The sequence below is a fragment of the Dromaius novaehollandiae genome, chromosome W (assembly GCF_036370855.1).
Source record: "Dromaius novaehollandiae isolate bDroNov1 chromosome W, bDroNov1.hap1, whole genome shotgun sequence".
NCBI lineage: Eukaryota > Metazoa > Chordata > Aves > Casuariiformes > Dromaiidae > Dromaius > Dromaius novaehollandiae.
Window position 1 is genome coordinate 61,662,840 of NC_088130.1, and position 16,696 is coordinate 61,679,535.

At 49.6% G+C, this 16,696-nt stretch overlaps 1 protein-coding gene across 2 annotated transcripts in view; it reads left to right on the plus strand.

The window, feature by feature from the left end:
• Positions 1 to 2,460, plus strand: part of LOC112982202 (nucleolar protein 6) — a 36,711-nt gene extending 34,251 nt beyond the window's left edge. For both annotated transcript variants that reach the window (XM_026098421.2, XM_026098422.2), the window contains 2 exons: positions 791 to 892; positions 2,150 to 2,460. In XM_026098421.2, coding sequence (XP_025954206.2) covers positions 791 to 892; positions 2,150 to 2,299 — 252 coding nt within the window. In that variant the 3' untranslated portion in view covers positions 2,300 to 2,460. The remainder of the gene's footprint in view (positions 1 to 790; positions 893 to 2,149) is intronic.
• Positions 2,461 to 16,696: the final 14,236 nt, after the last annotated feature.

Below are 16,696 nucleotides of genomic sequence, written 5' to 3' on the forward strand. Positions count from 1 at the left end.
CATAATGCTGTTGTCCATCAGGAGAAGGATGAAAAGGCAGCAGCTTCTCAGCTGTCTTGGTCAGCTGCATCCAGAATGCATGCCTCCAGGTGCCAGCCCTGTTGGGTGCTGACCTGTTGGGCCAAGCTGTCGGGTTTGAAGTTGCTCATGTGCAGCATTGTTTACTGGTGTTACAATGCTCATCCCCTGCCTCCTTGCTGGGCTGGGAATCCAGTTCATGTGTGCTTGGGGGAAACCAGACTGTGGACTTTAGTCATCTCTTTTTGCAAGTTCTCTTTTGGAGCTCTCCTGCCTGGCAGCTGCCAAAGGAGACTGCTCATTGACAACAGCTGCTGAAACACTGGAGCAGGGAGAGCAGATTTTTGGAGAACCTCCAGTACTATTTCATTGATTTGTACCACACAGGGCTCTAGGGGCTCCGACTTCCTAGAGCTGGATGCCAACTTCTGGCTGCTCTTGCAGGACTGGAAAGGTAGTGGCTCATGTTTCTGCTCTCTGGGACAGCGAGGGGTAGTCAGCAATTAGGCCTACATACCTTAGTGGTATGTACTAAGCCTTAGTGGCTTTTCAGTGCCTTCATCAAGACTGGTGGACAAGAGACAGTAGAAAGCACCCAGGACTTGTCCATGGGCTGCCAGTTGTTGTTCCTTGTTGGGAATCCACTGGAAGCGTTGGAGGCTTGGTCCTGGTTTGTGTGGAGCTATTGTGTGTCACTGTGTAAGGGTACATAATCAGAGAAGAGATTTGGATCTACCGTGTTTCATGTGACACCTGTTTTTGTTCTCCCCAGGATGCCTTCAGTGATCTCGCCTTGTTCTTTTATGACAAGCACGGTGGGGAAGTGATTACAGTTTTGTGGAAACCTTTGAGCTTTCAGCCTCAGCCCTTTAAGGTGAGTTCTTGACTCTGCTTTAAGCTTCATGTTGCCTTTAGTACCCTGAATGGTTAGAAGGCTGTTTTCTGCATTGTAATTGGTTTATCTGACTCTCTTCAACCCAAAAGTTCTTTGAGAAACTGAGCTAATACTTCTGTCCCTGTCTTAGAGAGGGAGAAACTGAGGCAGGGATATGGCCATGGTTCCCTAGGCATCAGCAGAGCTGAAAAGGGAACTTGTACCCCTAGATGAGCCCCAGCACCTGATCGTTAAGTCAAAACAGAGCTTCCTCTTTCAGGTGCTCTTCTTTGGTGCCCTTTTGGGAGATGGGGGATGCATTGTTTGCCAAAGATGACTGGTGTGTGTAGCAGGCTGTCCCTGCTTCTCGTAGGCTAAGTGTCTCTTACCCAGAAATACCCAACCTGTAAGAAGCTGGGGTGGCAGCCCCGGGTTTGTAGTGCCCAAGTCTTGTTGGTATATGGAGATATTGTCCAGCTGCAGTGTGTGGGTTGGTGAACTCTAGAGGGTGGTTAAGATAGTTCTGAAGCATGCTAGAGTGATTCATGCTGCTTTCTATGAAGGAAAGATGCAAAGAAACTGGTGACTCATGGCTTAGAGTTGGCAGTCCAGGCTCTTCTGCTGTCAGTCTCCCTCTGGGTGATTTCTCTCTCCTCTCTTCATGGCCGGAGGCATTGGCCGATTCAGCCTGGCTGCTGTTGTGAAACCCTATTATTCACAGCAGTGAAACAAGAGGAGTAGATGCTTGGATCTGAGCTGAGCTTGGCCTGCTTAAACATGAGTTTTTTACCCTGATGGAGCCAAGGATCTTTCCCACTTCAATGTCTTCACACCTGACAACATATCAGAGCCCAGGTGGTTAATCACTCTGAGACGCCTGGCCTTTTGGACACCCTGTCTGTTCTTTTTAGCAGGCTTCTCCATGCACCCATGCCTGCCAGTGTGCTGTTCCCTAGTTTTTACCGTGCCCCTGTATGAAGCAATTGTGTTTCTCTTCTTCCCTTACACTCTTTGGACTGTGGCTGCAGTGTAAACCATGTAAAGAGCTGGAAGGACCACTCTTGCCGCATTTTATTACCTCTAATAATGATAGATGATGGTGATGAGAAGTGAAGCTGAAAACATTGAGTATAGTGCTGTGAGAGGGTTGGATGTGTGGAGGCAGGAGAGCAGTTACTTCTTACTTGGGGCTTGCAAAGATTGCAAAGCAACTCAGATCAGGTGTTCCCATTTGCACAACTTTTGTGTGTCCTACAGGTCTCCAGCATGAAAGGAAGGATGGTGACAACTCTGAACAATGAGCTGGTCTGCGTTCCCAATGTGGAGGCAATTCTGGAGGACTTTGAAGTTTTGGGAGAGGGTCTGGTCAAAAGAGTGGAAGCTCGTACCGAGAAATGGACCATCTAAGGCCTCTGAGAGGTGTCAAAGGGACCTGTTTGGAAGCAGAGCATTTGTTCGCTCCAGAACTCTTCCTTTTTACAAATCGGTCCTAGGAAAGGCTTTAGTTTCTTTTCTTTCTTTTTTTTTTAAATAAATCCCAACTGTACCTCTTGCTCTATTTATCTTTATATGCCTTGTTCAGAGAAGTGCTGTTGTTCTTGAGAAGGGACCTATTATTGTTTTTAAGAATACAAATGCCTTTTCTGTTTTGGATGAAATATAAAGATGGGATGGAGCATTTGAAAGTGCTCCTGTTTGTCACAGGAAACAAAGCTGTGTTCATGTGAAAATGTTAAGCCCTGAAAATTCTGGCTGGGGTGGGTGTTGAGAAGGCTCTTTTCTAGTTAGAGAGATGTGTTAGGTGTTACACTAGGCATCCTCTAGGCATCTAGATCTTTAATGGTATAATAGCCTTGAACAAAAATAACTATGCCAAGATAACTGCTGATAAATGAACTCACTGGTAGCCAAACCCTCGTACAAGTACTAACCTGCTACTGTTTCACAAACTCATGCCACCATGATCAGCAGCCAGTTGTGAACTTAAGTCAGGTCTGTGCTGCATGTAAACATCCATTTTGCTGACTGATACTGGTATAGCAGCAAAGGCCTTGAAATGGATGCATTTAGACCAGCAAAACTGACAACTGCTAGCCCAGCTTATGTCACTTGGGAGGGTACAGCTATGCCAGTGAAAGTTACCCAAGTCACATGTTATCCCAGCTGTGCTTATAATGCTCCTCATGCTGCCAGGCCTTGGTCTTGCCATGCGTGGAGCGATAGAACATGAAACTCAGCACAGACATTAACTGCTCTCATCAGTCATGAGCTGTGCTCAGCACTGCTGCACTGCAGCACAAGCATTAGTTGATCCTTGGTACCTGTGTCTTTGTTTAGAGGAGGAGTAAAGTCCTCAGTGCCCTCAAATTCCTCAGCATGCAAATACCTTTTTTAAAGCACCGTTGAGCCATTCTGGAGACCTTGTTTGCATGGCCAAACACTGTGAATGTTCTTGACCATGATTTATCTGATGATATGATTTATCTGCTAAAGCCAGACCTTGACTCTCAGTGCACCTGCTACAGTGGACAAAAGCTCCTTGAAATTCAACTGGAAAGCCGGGGTTAAATCAGAGCAGTTAGGAGGCCATTGCCCTTGAAAGCGAAGTGCTGGTAACTTTGCTGTGCTGCCACAAGTCGCTTTGACCCATCGTGTAGACAGCCCTGTGAGAGAAGTGAGCAGGGCAGAACTGCAACGTTCAGATGACCCCCATCCCCTGCACCACCAGAGCTGTGGCCTTCTCTCGGTCTGGCCTGGTTGGCACGCTCACCAATAGCCGGATTTTTATAAATCAATAGGAGACCTTTGAAACTGTTTATGTAGAGTCTCTGATGTATGCTGGGTGAGCACAGAGGGGGAGATGTTACCAAGATGCAGCTAGGCTGGAATGAGGGGATCTTGTTAGTGAGTGGATGGGGATCAGCCCAGACAGGCTGTAGTGGTATGTGCTTTCTGGCAGACCTTTCTAAAAGCTGCTGTGTCTCCCTAAGCCTTTATCTCAGCCATCCTTTGGGCAACTTTCTTATAAAAGGGTCAGTTTATGTTTTGCAAGGATGTTTTGTGAAGAAGCAGTTGCTGGAAGACACCTGGTGTTGCCTCTGAAAAGGGGATGACAGATTGAGCCTTTTTCCTTACACCAGACCCTTGCTGTTCTCTAGGGGCCTTTGATAGGTTGAAAGGCAATCACAAGATTTATGAAACAAAATTTGGGAAACAAGTTTATGGAACAAAACTAGGAGCGAGGAGGATGATTTAAAGGATGTAGGGATGATCAGAGCAATTCAAATGTTTTGGGGTTTTCCTGCCCTTTGAACTGTTCAGCTTTTTTTTTCTTTGTTGATTTGAAAAGCCAAGATCTTTTCAGGGGTGCTTTGGGTGTCTCTGGCTGTCTGGTTTGAGGCTGACTCCCTGAAAGCACCAAGCACTTGTCTCCTTCAAACAAAGGCTCTTATAAGGGGCATTTTGCTTGGGCCCCCTAAATCACTAGTCATTTTTGAAAACTCTTAGCCTAAATTTCCATGTCTGCTTGGGGAAGGTGGGGTGGTTCATTTTTTGGCACAGGAAGGAAATAGTCTCCTGTAGTTTACTCGTAAAATATGTATGTCCTCCCAGTTGTATTCCCACAGTGGCCTTGCTGCGTTGCTCTGGGCTTGCTTGTGTGTCAGGATTTCTGTTACCAGAAAAATGCTCTGAACCTAAAGCAATTTTTCCTGGCTGAGACAGTTGCTTTCTAGAAGTGTTGATAATGTGTGGCTCTGACAAGTGACAGCTTTTGAAGCATGTGGGTCTGCCCAGGAAGGCAGTGCAACTGCCTTGCTTAGCAAACGGGGAAGCACTGCAGGGAAGGAAAAATCTAAAGGTTGGGGGGAGCTGAAAAATGGGAGAAAACTGGCCTAGAAAGAAAAATACCCCTGCTTCTGGGTTCCATTAAAGAGGTTTTACTGAAAAAAACAGAAGTAGGAAAATGCTCCTCTGGTCCACATAAGGGCTTTTTTCTGTCCAGGTTAAACCAAATGATCTCAGATCTGCATCAGAGAATGGTGGTTATGGATCAAGATAAAAATGACACTGAAGATTTGCACATCAGTAGTAAGATCTCTTGGTAAGCACAGGCTCAGAGGGATCTGTAAGCGCTGCTGTTTTGTATTCACTTATCTAATTTGGGTTTGAGAGAGAAAGCCATGGTGGTGACCCACCTGAGTGAGTGAAAGATCAGGAAAATGTGTCCCCCTTGTTGTTTCTGTGAATATTAAAACATTGGGCATTGCAGTGTGGGGGAGGAAAACTACAGTGGTGGCTTTGCTGGGCTCTGAGTTGACAGCTCACTAGCTCTTCTCTGCCAGCAAACGTGCAGTGTCCGAGCTCAGTTGTGTTGAGGGGTGACCTGCCTCGTGCTTAATGCAGGGCAAGAGCTTGATCGTGGGCTGGAGCTGCTGCCAAAGGATTTAGCCTTGTGCCTCTGCATGGCTGGAGACCTCGGTGATGTTACAAGACAAGGAATAGGGGACGTCTTACTGCCGGTGGGCAGCCAGCTCCGTAGTGACACAAGGGAACAGCCGACCCTGTCCTGGAGCAAGGCCCCTTTCCCCTTTTCCCCCTTTCCCCCTCCCCCCCCCCCCCCAAACTAGGCACACAGTGTAGCGAGGGAGATAGTGCTGGCTTTTCTCCATTCGGCAGGACCAGGGCTTGCAGGGCAGGACAGGCCCAGGATAAGAGGTGTCCTATAAAGCAGGGCTGAGCCAGCTCTGTGTTACATCTTGTCAATGGAGATTAACTTATCTAAAGGCTCAGCCAGGTGGAATAATTGGCAACCAAATCCTGTGCTCCCTCCCCCGCCAACTTGGGGCTGCAGAAGGGTAATGCTCCTTCTGAGGCCAGGAGAGAGCTTGCAGGTGGGGGTGGGAGGACTTTGGCCTGATCTCTTCTCCCCCACAATGGTCCTGGCCCTAGGACCTTTGCTTTCCCCTTCACCCTTCAGAATAGACCCCCTCTATGCCCCTTCCTTGCATAGATGTAGGGCAACAGTCTCCCTATATGATATTTGTCTGTATACACGTGCCTGCACCTTTTCCTTCGCTTTTATGGAGCACCTGGTGCCTGGGGACCTGGCTGAGGGATAGCGAGGCCTTGGGCAACCACATGCCTTTCGTTGGCTCAGGCAGCCATGAGGCTGGTGGCCTCTGCCATGTCGTTGCTTGTCCTTGGTGAGCGGCACAAGGGCCAGCACAGAGCTCCTGACTTCCATCTGCAGTTCCTACTCCTGGTCCCTTTCGACCCAGTTGAAAGCAATTCTTCCAGTGAGTAATACAGCTCCTATCCGTGACGGTGATGTTTTTCATCGGTAATTGCAATTTGTTTAGCACCAGTGATTTACCACAGCCCTTTACAAAGAAGCAATAAGATACTTTCCCTGCCCTGAAGCACTTACAGTTGGAGACAGACGAGATGAGACATGGAGGGTGTGGGTGACAGCTGGGGCAGGGAGCGAGCTGGGGGCGTTTTGGGGGGAACGCAGGGTCTGGGAGGGATGGGAGAACACGTCACAGCGGTGGATCCAGATGTGACAGAAATCCCTGCATGACCCCTGAAGTGTGTGTGTGGGGGGGCTTGTTCTTGTTGTCCAAAGCGTGAGGATTAACCTGGACTCTCTATGCAGGGAGAGTCCCAGTGCTGCTCCCTTTCTTGTAATTCCTCCTTGGGGGGCTCCACGGGATTTCAGTCACATCAGGGATGTGCAGTGTGGCTCTCTAGCATGGCCACTCACTGGGGTCTCTGGCCTGCTGCTTGCTAAGGGATGCCTTGTGTCCTGCCCGGCAGCGAGTCCCAGGTGTGAGGCTGCCGCAGGGAGGAGGTGAGCCCCTGCTCACATCGCTGGCGGTGGGTCGCAGCAGCTGGCTCATGCTGAGGAGGGGCAAGCGGGAGCAGCGTCGGTCCCTCTGGGAGCCCCTCTGCTGCTACAAGGCAATGGGCACATGGCTTGGAAGGCTTGTTGGGATCCTTCCCTAGCTCTTTTCCCTGCCGTGGAGATGGACCTCGGCTCAGTTGTGGACAAAAGTGTGCAAAAGTGTGTTTCATGCTCTCCACTGATAGCCCTGGGCCAACGCCACCAGCATCCTTCCCTGGGGCAGGATGCTGGCCCCGAGGCTGGGACTGTGCTGGGGCGAAGGCCTGGGCCCTTTTCACAATTTATACTCCCTGACATGGTTACGCTCCCATCTTCCTCTGGGCATTGGCCATTCCCCATCTCCCCCAGGGCTGGGGCCAAAATTAGAAATTTCACTGCGTGGTTGAGCCTGGCCCAACACCGCTCGGCTTTTTGCTTCCTGTGTGTGAAAAGCATTGTGAAAGTGCCATGTAACCATGACCTAGCAGTGTTGGGAGGTGTCTCCGTTTATCTTCCCTTTTCAGCTGGCTGCAGCAGGGCTCATAGAGGTGGTGTTGCCAAAGTCATGGGAGAGCTGCTGGCAGGGCTGGCGCTCCAGCCTTGCTCCTTCCCTCTTCTTGCAAGGACCTAAAGCTGCCTCAGGGCTCTGCAGGCTGGGAAAGGGGAAGAACAGCATCTAATAAAGTCTGTTCCTGGGCATGAAAATATTTTAACAGGCCTGCTGCTGCATTTAAAGAATAAAGTTAAAAGCTGCCAAAAGGGCTTTTCTCCAAGGGGAGCTGCATTTTTGGCATTTGGGAGCTACCCAAGATAAGCTATCAGGCAGAAACACACTTCTCTGAGGCCCTCCTGCACCTCCATGTGCAGCAGCCCGGCCCATGGGCAGCTATGGGGAAACGGGAATTTCCAAAGTGTCTGTTCTCACTGCGGCTGGTGAAGAAGAGCCCTTGAGCAAAGGGATTTCTCCTGCAAGGCAGGTGCCCCTGGAAATAGTGGGTGGCCAGGCTGCACGGCTTCAGCATGGGTGAAAACCTATTAGGTGGTGTGAGAGGAGGGGAGAAAAATCACTGCTCAGCAGCGAGCAGCCCTGAATCCACAAGCCACTTTTTGCAGATGCAGGGGGGTAAACTGAGGCACGCAGAGCAGCTGGCTGCTGCTTTGAGCTTGCAGCTCCTGATGGCACCCCGTTATCGCAAGCACGGTATGAACCAGCTCCCCTCTGCCTGCCAAACCAGCCCAGCTCCTCTAGCCTTGAAGGCAAAAGGGGTGCTGACTGCGTTCCCAGCCCTGAGCATGATCTCCCCAGCGCTGCTGCCTCTGCCTGCCATCCAACCCAGGCTCAGCCATGTCTCACAGTGGTGGCTCACTCGTGCCAAGGGTCACGCTGACATTCAGGCTGGAACAAGCTTGAAACCTGGTGGTGAAACTCGGCTGAAAGATTCGTGTGACTTGAGTTTCATCTGAAACCACAAGAATGGTGGTAGCTTTCTGTGCAAAAGCCAGCAGCCTCCTTTTGGCCTGTGCTAGCATTTTCAGCGACCCTTTATTTATTATTATTTTCTCTTCCGGAATTTTGGCTAAGCTGAGAGAACTGACAGGCCTCACTCAGGCGGTGATTTACACCTTGAACTGGGCCCCCTGGGGCAAAGGGGTCTCAGCACGAGCTAGGGTAGTCCTCAGCTGTGCCAGCACATAAGCCTGCAGCCCGTGGGCTCCCTGGGGCAGCGGACATGAAACTGGGCAGAGGTGCTCCTCTCCTGGAAAGAAACTAAGCAACCTCCACGCGGAGCTGTCAGAGAGGGCAAAGGCAAGCCCACCACCAGAGCAGCGTTTCAGGGCTCCTGAGCAGACTAAACTATTCTGCTTGCACTTGAATTGCTCAGTTTCAAGCAGCCCTGATGACTTTCAGGCCCAGCTCTCCTGCTGGGAATCCCCCAGTAGCCCTCTGCCCTTGTTTGCCTCATTCAGCGTGCGTAGCAGGCGTGTTATAACACTGATGCAGGGGGAGCCAAGGTCTGTTTGCATCTTCAGTATCAAGAAAACATGAATCCAGGCCATGTGCATTGCCAACAAAAATAGTTAATCTGGGAGTGGAAGTGGTGGATTTAGAGGTAACACAGAGAGGAGAGGAGAGCTTGCATTGCCCTCTGCTTTGCCAATGCTGCCTTCAGGCTCTTCTTACAGTGTTGCCCATCTCCAGTCAAACCTTTGGACTTCAGACCCCATTAGGACATGCTGAATCTGCAAAGCCCTTCAAAAAGCTCAGACTGCAAAGCCAATGCTTAAGCCGCACCTGTGCAACTTGTGGCTGCTGGTGGGTGTCCACCTGGCTGGCAAAGCAGCTGGGAGGGCTGGGCCTCAGCAGATACCCCTGTTCTGCTTGTGGACCATGTGGTTGCTGGCCAGTAGGCGTTATAGCTGCTAATTCCAATTGGGGTCACAGCCAGGTTGCTCTAGCTGGGCCCCTGCATCCCATGGACCCACAGACAATCTTGTCACAAGCATTGCTTCAGCGCTCTGTCACATATCCTGAGACACCTGGGGGAGGCTGGGAGGGCAGAGAAGGGGAAAACTTGGAACGAGTTTTCCAGGAACAAGGAAACTTGCTCTGCACCTTGAGGAGGTCTGTCAGCACTGATGATGTCTCTGTGGGCTCCTGAGTGCAGAGCTCCTGCTTCCCACTGGGGCAAAGGAGCCATGGGACCCAAGAGACAGCCCTGCTCATGCTCTCTCTGGCACCAACACAAAGGATATGGGAGGGCTTGATGGGTGGGCTTGGGGTTAGTCTTTCAAGTGGGAGTGTGACAGTAATATGGAAAGATCCCATTTCCATTTCTGAACTCTACCATTTTCCAGGATTTCAGCAGTAACATGTCCAAGGAGCAGTGTCCCAGCAGGTGGATGGATGGTGCCACTCAAGGCTTTCCTTTGTGCCACATAAACCACCCTCCTCATGTGCTCTGATATGGGTCATCTGGCACCTTTGGGTGGCCCCACCACTGAGCTGCACGTTGACTTGGGCAGTGGAGCTGCTCCCACTGAGCAAAGAGGGGTAGTGCTGGTGCCTCTAAACACCCAGGTTGGATCCTAGCCCTGCAGGGAGGTTTGCACTGACCTTAGTAAAGCTGGGATTTCAATTGGGTGTTGCTGAATGTCACACAGGAAGTGTGGCTGTTGACCACATATGCCACCAGCCAGGCCCTGGTGTTTGTTCCCCTTGGATTGAACTTTGGCTCATGCGGTCCCTGGGGGCTGTGCATCTGTGAGGGATGCTCCTTGCAGGAAATGCTCCCCTGGTGTGAAGTGGCAATGCCAGACTATCCTCTGCATTCAGCAGTTGGGGAAAACTGGCATCACTTTCCTATCTTAAAGTAGAGATAATTCACTATGGAGCTCTACTTGCTCCTGTGCTATCTCTAGCTCAGGGACTCTTTTTTTCTTTCTTTTTTTTTTCATTCGAAGTGGAACAGCTTCAACAAAAAGCATGGAGAAGACCCCTTTCCTCCCCACTCTAACCCTCTCTCTCTCTGTAATCCCCCCTGAAGCTTTACCCCTGCTCCTAGGGTTCAGCCTTTTGAGCTCTAAAGTCCCAAGGCCCAGCTCTGACCCAGCCAAGCTGCATAAACTTGGCCATTGTGCTAGGGAAACTGCTGTGCTCTGAGACAGGATTGCCAGAAAGGCTGTGGAGTAGAGCTGTGCAAGGTAAGCAAAGTAAAACTGCAGACAGAGGTAGGATTGTTGAGACAGGCCAACATGGAAAGGTGTAAAATCCTAAAGGAAAAATAACAGCGAGTCAGAGAATTTGTTGGAAGGCAGCGGCTCAGCATCATCAAGGGGCCGTTTCAGGGGGCTGTGGAGGCTGACCCTTCCCTGCCCAACTGACGATGCCTGGCCAGAAAATGCTCTTCGGGCATCTTATCAGGGTGGTGAGCAGACTAATGTTCAGCATAGGAGCTCATTAAGTTCTAGCTATCTTCTGTGTGTGTTGGCCAACAAATAATTGCTTTACACTTTTAAGGCCAAGCCTATTTTCCACCAGGCATGCTTGATTTGTTCAGGTCTCCTTTAAGCAATCTGAGCATAGTCACACCATCCCTCTGCTCTTTTGCTCTTCCCCCACACTGAGCATCTTGTACATGCTGGGAACTAACCCTGGGGGTATGGGAATTTGTGTGGGACTGAGCAGCGATACCCCAGCACACTGTGAACAACAGTACTGGCTCTGGGTGCTATGCTCCAGCGTTAGGAGGCAACTCTGCCTGGGCTAGCAAGTACCTGCTTCCTGCCACCATGATCCCTCAGGCAGAGCTTGCACGGGGCATCCCTGTCTGGCTTTGCACCAGGTAACAGAGCCTTTCAATGCAGGTCTAGAGTCATTTTGAAAAAACAAGCCCTCCACCAGGCAGGACAGGCAGGCTTGGGGCAGGAATTGCTGGGTGTGGAGCTCTTTGGTCTGGGTGATGCTGGACATTGGCCTTGATAATCATAATGGTCCGTCTGCCTTGCAGATCTCTGGATGACAGTGTTTGATCTCCAGGGTTCACTGGCGATAATGCCAGGAATGAAACATAGTTCTGTCTCCTAGCCTGGACGAAGGAATCCCATCCCAGAGCAGGTTTTCCTGCTCATGCCTTACATTGCCCATGTCACTGCTTCATCCTCCTGCTGTTTTGCTTCATTACCTCCCCTCGAGTGATCCTAAAGAGTTCCTCTCTCCAGCAATACTCTGTGCAGTAGAAGCAAGGCATCAGACTACCCACTCTGTTGTGTGCCCTCCCTTCTTCGGCACTTCCTATGAGGGTGCTCAAGTGGTTTCCCATGGCTCAGCTTCCCTAGAGTAAAAAAGAGTGAGACTAATTTTGAGAGGAGTTATGGTGCTTTGAGAGCCCTAATTCCTTAGTGAGGTTGTTATTTTCCCACTGTTGTGGTTTTCACTGCCAGGCACAGACCCCTTGTGTGGTGTGAACCACAAGAGATGTTCCCAAGGTCACTTTTGGGTCAGATGAAGCACCAGAACCTTAGGCTGGTCCTGCAGCTGAGCTTGTCACAGGGATTCAGCTCCCCCTTCCATATGCAAGAGTGTGGCAGGAGCAAAAAGTACTCCCCCCCCCCTCCGCACACACACTTGCTCAAACACTCCTGACGTGCTGGACTAACAGGGACAATAGATCTGTAGCTGTTGACACTGTTACTCTCTCTAATTTGAAAATTCCCCACGGTCCTTGAGAGAGCTGGGCTTTGCAAGATAAAGTGATAGATAGCAGTGCTCACACCCAAATATGCAGAAGGCATTTTTGGCCAGGGGCATATGCAGGTTATAAGTAGGTTCAGCCCTTGGAAGGGGATCTCTATCGGTTCCTGTCTGCACCTTGCAAAACTCTCCCTTGATGATGAGGGTAATGTTTGCACTTCACCTGGTGAGCTGATCTCTTTCTCAAGTTCTTTTATTTATTTATTTATTCCCTACTTTTATCATCGTTGTCAATAAGAGAAGGATCCAGCCCCACATACAGAGAGAGGAACATGCACTGCAACAGTCAAAGGTGCAAGAATGTCTGGTTTATCTGAGAAAGGAGAGGTGAATGCTCCCATGTTACTGCCATGATCTGTCTACTCTGCCCATAGCTGCCCATGTCTGATGCTTCTGAGAAGATGTCAGCTTCCCTTGCCTTGTAAAACTCCATTAGCTTTGACCAAAGGGGCTGTAGAGAGGAAGATAAGGAGGTGGCTGGTCAGTCAGAGGCTTCCTAAAACTCTAGCAGCATATTGGCAATAGATGAAGGGTAAAAAGTTGAAAAAGAAGACAAGGAAGAGACCTTCTTGCTACCTTGTCAGATAGATAACCTGCTCCCTCTGCCCTCTGTGCCATGCTGAGGTTCCCCACATGCCCACCAATGTCCCACCATTCTCTAGGAGGAGCAGCAAGAGCAATGGTGTAAGGACATTATTCCCCTGCCTGGCTCGGAGCCATGTGGCAGAGCATTGCCAGGCTTGCTCGGCAGCGCTCCTCGCCTCAGCTCCACGGTGAGTGTTGCTGGTTCTGCTCTGTTCAAAACTCAGCATGCAACCTTTTCTTGCAAACAGTCTTCACCAGGAAGTGAGTCCCCTATAAGGCACTGTTTCTCAGCACCAGGAGTGGCATTAAAAGCCAGGGGTTTGTTGGCTGAGTTGAACCAGGGAGCCAAGTTCTTGTGTGGTGTAAATCCCCAGGGTTCCCTCTCCTCCTATGGTGTGGACCATATGGATTTACACTGTGCCTGACACCTGGTATGTAGATCAGTGCTCTAAAAATGCCTTAACATTTGTGGCAGGTAATGAAGGTGATGGAAAAATGCCTGCAAATGTTTTACTACGGCAAGAAGTATACAATGATGTCCATACAATTAAGTTGGGCAGTAACTATTACTGTGAATGTCATTGTTACATGTCCCCCCCGACCCTGCAAATATACACACACATATATATATATATATCTATATCCATACTATATCTATCTATATATCAACTTTTGCAAACATTCCTTAGCCAGGTGCTTGATCCCAAAAGCAAGAGGAGGAAGAAGCATGTTCTTTATTCTGACAGAGCCCAGGGCGAGGTGGACACCACTGCCAGGCCAGCACTGGTCCCACGCAGAGGGCAGTCTCAGCCTTGCAACACACACGGCTGCCTCTGCTCTCCACAGATCCCCCCTGACATTAACGAGTAGCTTTAGTCACCATGCAGTAGCAGTCAGACCTTTTTTTTCATTGGGCCTTATGTGTCTCACAGTCCTCTACCTCATGACCCTCCCCACACAGCCCAGGGCACAGCAGCTCCGGTGTCGCTATTTTTGGACCGAGGCATGGAGCCTGTGGGAGGCTTGCCTGGGATGCCTAGGGCTGGGACTGCCACTGGGCAGTGTCTAACCCCAGCTGCCCTTCCCATCTAGGAAACGTAGAGATAAGTACCGTGGCCTCTATAAAACACACAGGAGGGGAATTCACAAAATCCAGCAGAGTGAGCGCGGCGGTGTTGGAGCCAGATACCCAACTGAGAGAGAACTGAGAACCTCAGTTCCTGGCAGGGGAGAGTACGTAGTTTCTCTACAGTCTGGTGTCGCTGCTGTTCTCTCTGAGAGTTAGCTTCCTTTCCTTCACTTCCTGCTCTCCTATTTCCTTTTTTAACTCTCTCTCCCAAGCTGTGGATATAAGAGGTCCGGGTTGAAATGTGGCCCCTGCCTGCAGGCATCTGAACCCGAGTCTCTCACATGAAGGCTTGAGCAGACCTGAGAAGGCACCAAGGGTGCTGAAGGCCTTCTGCCATGCCCTTACCAATGGGGGTGATTTCATCTTTCTCTTTCAACCAGAGAATTATTTCACACAAAGTAGATGGGCTTTCAAAAGGAGAGACATGGAAATCTCACTTATGGCCACCTAATATCAGGGTGGCTGTAAGCACAGGGTCAGATCTCCTCAGTTTGGGTCTGATTTCTTCAGGGAAAGAAGAGATCAGGTAGAATGCCTCACTCTCTGACCACTGGGTGAAGGACATTAATACTGTGTCCTCTGCATTATAATTGAGGCTTGATGAGGCCTTGGGAGATGAACTGATGGACCAATGCTTCCCTGGGAACAAGTCTCATTTGTTGGCTGTGTTGAAACCAGCTTAGGGGTTACTTGGCCAAGTTACACACCTTTAGTCATTTCCATGGCTTGGTTGGTGACTGGTTTGACCCTTGGAATTTGCAGTGCTCTCCTCTGAACTTCAGTTTTGATGCAAAGCATAGTCAGAGTCATCATTGTCTTGAGCTGGGAAACACTGGCGCAGGGAAAGCTGATGCTGGTCTGGAGTTGCCCACTACCATGGTCAGCGTGGGACCTTTCTTCAGCCGCAGAGCCACACCTTCCTCTGTGCCTCTGGGCAGTCACAGCGATGGAGAGACCTGCAAGGCATGAGCTTGTGTATCAGCCGGTGAATCTTGATTACTTCAGTGTCACTAAAGCTTGCCAGGAGCAACCTGAGACCATTTTGCCAAAGTCTGTTGTCTTTTATTTGACTTTGGTGGGAGCTTTGTGTTAGTAAGGGCTGCAAAGCCCAATCTTAATAAGAATAGCATGATCCTGTGATTATCTCCTCTTGCGCAGGTACCAGTGCTAAGTCTGTTTGCGTTGGTGATCTCCTGAACGCATGATTTGTGTGAGACAGAGGTGTGGGTGGCAGATCAGTCTTCTTGGGGAAAGCGTGAGTGGAAGTGGCTGTTTAATACTGTTTCACACAAAGGGAGGATTTGACGTGAATATTTCTTGGGCCATGTTTCCCTGGTCACACCTCAGAACCTGTTTACTAACCTGCCAAACAGGAGGCAAAGCCAGAGAGGGAGTCCTGTGAGCTGGCATCTTGTTCCCAAGGAATTTTACTTCAAGTATAAAAGCCTGCAGCCTCTGCCAAGTGTGTGGGTAGTCATCATTGTAAATTGAGAGCCTTGTGCAAGAACTCTCTCGCTATTGCAATTACACGCACCTCCTCCCCTTATCTCCCTGGTGGCATAGGATTGCTTCCCATCTAACAACTCAGCTAATTAACCTTGGCACAGAAAAGCCTTTGCGTGCTGAACAATCCCTAGACAAAAGAGAAACCATTTGAGGGGAGAAAAGGAGGATGGCTGGGAAGGAGTAGCTATGAACAACGCATGCTCCTGCAAAGCCCAATGGCTGTAGCAGTGGTCACTGAGTTCAGGTAGGTGTCAACTGTATGAATTTCTCCAGTGCCATGGGAAGGTGTTGGCATGTGGCTGTGTCTGGGGCACCTCCACTCCTCAGGACCTGTTAGACCAGACTCATAGAGACCTTGGCTTTAAAAAGACCTCCTGAGTTATCCTTCCCCTTCACATCATGCAGTGGGGGATGCCAGTCAAGGAAGAAAGTCAGGCTCCCTGCTCTGTCTTTCCACACCCCACATGCCATGTCATGCCTGTGGCTAACTTCTTCTTGACTCATTTATTTCTACAGAAGATGCCAGCAGAAACTCCCTCCCAGGCTCATCAGGATCAGTTATAGAGACTCAGCGAGTAGCTCTAACCTGTGTTCCTGGTACCTTTCCACCCCTCACAATGTTGCTGTGATTTTATAATGCTGGGCAAGGTTTCTGGGCTTTTTACCCCCAAATCTGCTGCCAGCTGCCAGCAGTGTTGAGACCTACTGGAGAGGTATAACACCCTTCCGCCTGGTTTTGGCCCCATCTCTGTGTTCTCATGCTGAGAGCTGTTGCTTCTGAGTCTGAAGGGAAATATGCTGGTACACAAAATCCCAGCTTCACTTACAGTCTTTCTCCTAGGAAGAGCTATTAGAAATCACCTGCCGCAAGGCTCAGAAATCTCTTGTGGAGACATCTCTGCACCATACTGGTTGTTTCCTGAATCCACATGTCACTTTTCAGAATATCACCTTCCATTTAAACATCCAGCCCAGCAGCAAAAGCAACCCTCAGAAAGGGCATTTCTCTTCTCCTTATACCTTTCAGTCTCCTTGCTGGTAGAAGAACTCCTCTGCAGAGCTGACATAATGGACCAAGCAGTTCCCAGTATTTCTTTGCCTCTGGGCCTTTTCATGGTACTTCAAAGCACAGCTGAAACCTCACTGTTTATTGTCAGTGTATCTCCCCTATAGATTTATTGCTCTTCCTTTGTAATGTACACTATTACCACAAAAAACAACAACAATAAGAAATTAATTTCACTGAGATTCCTGCTGATTTGATCTGACCCTTCTAGGCATGGTGGAAACTTTTGCAGACATTTCCTGCCCTGAAGTGCTTGCAAGCTCAAGATCGCTTCCAAGTCCTGCCGAAGCTGACTGAGAGAGTAATACTAAAATCACATGCAGCTTTAGGGATCTCCAAGAGAGAGGTATTTCAAGAGAAGGAACTAGTCCAACCTGCCATCC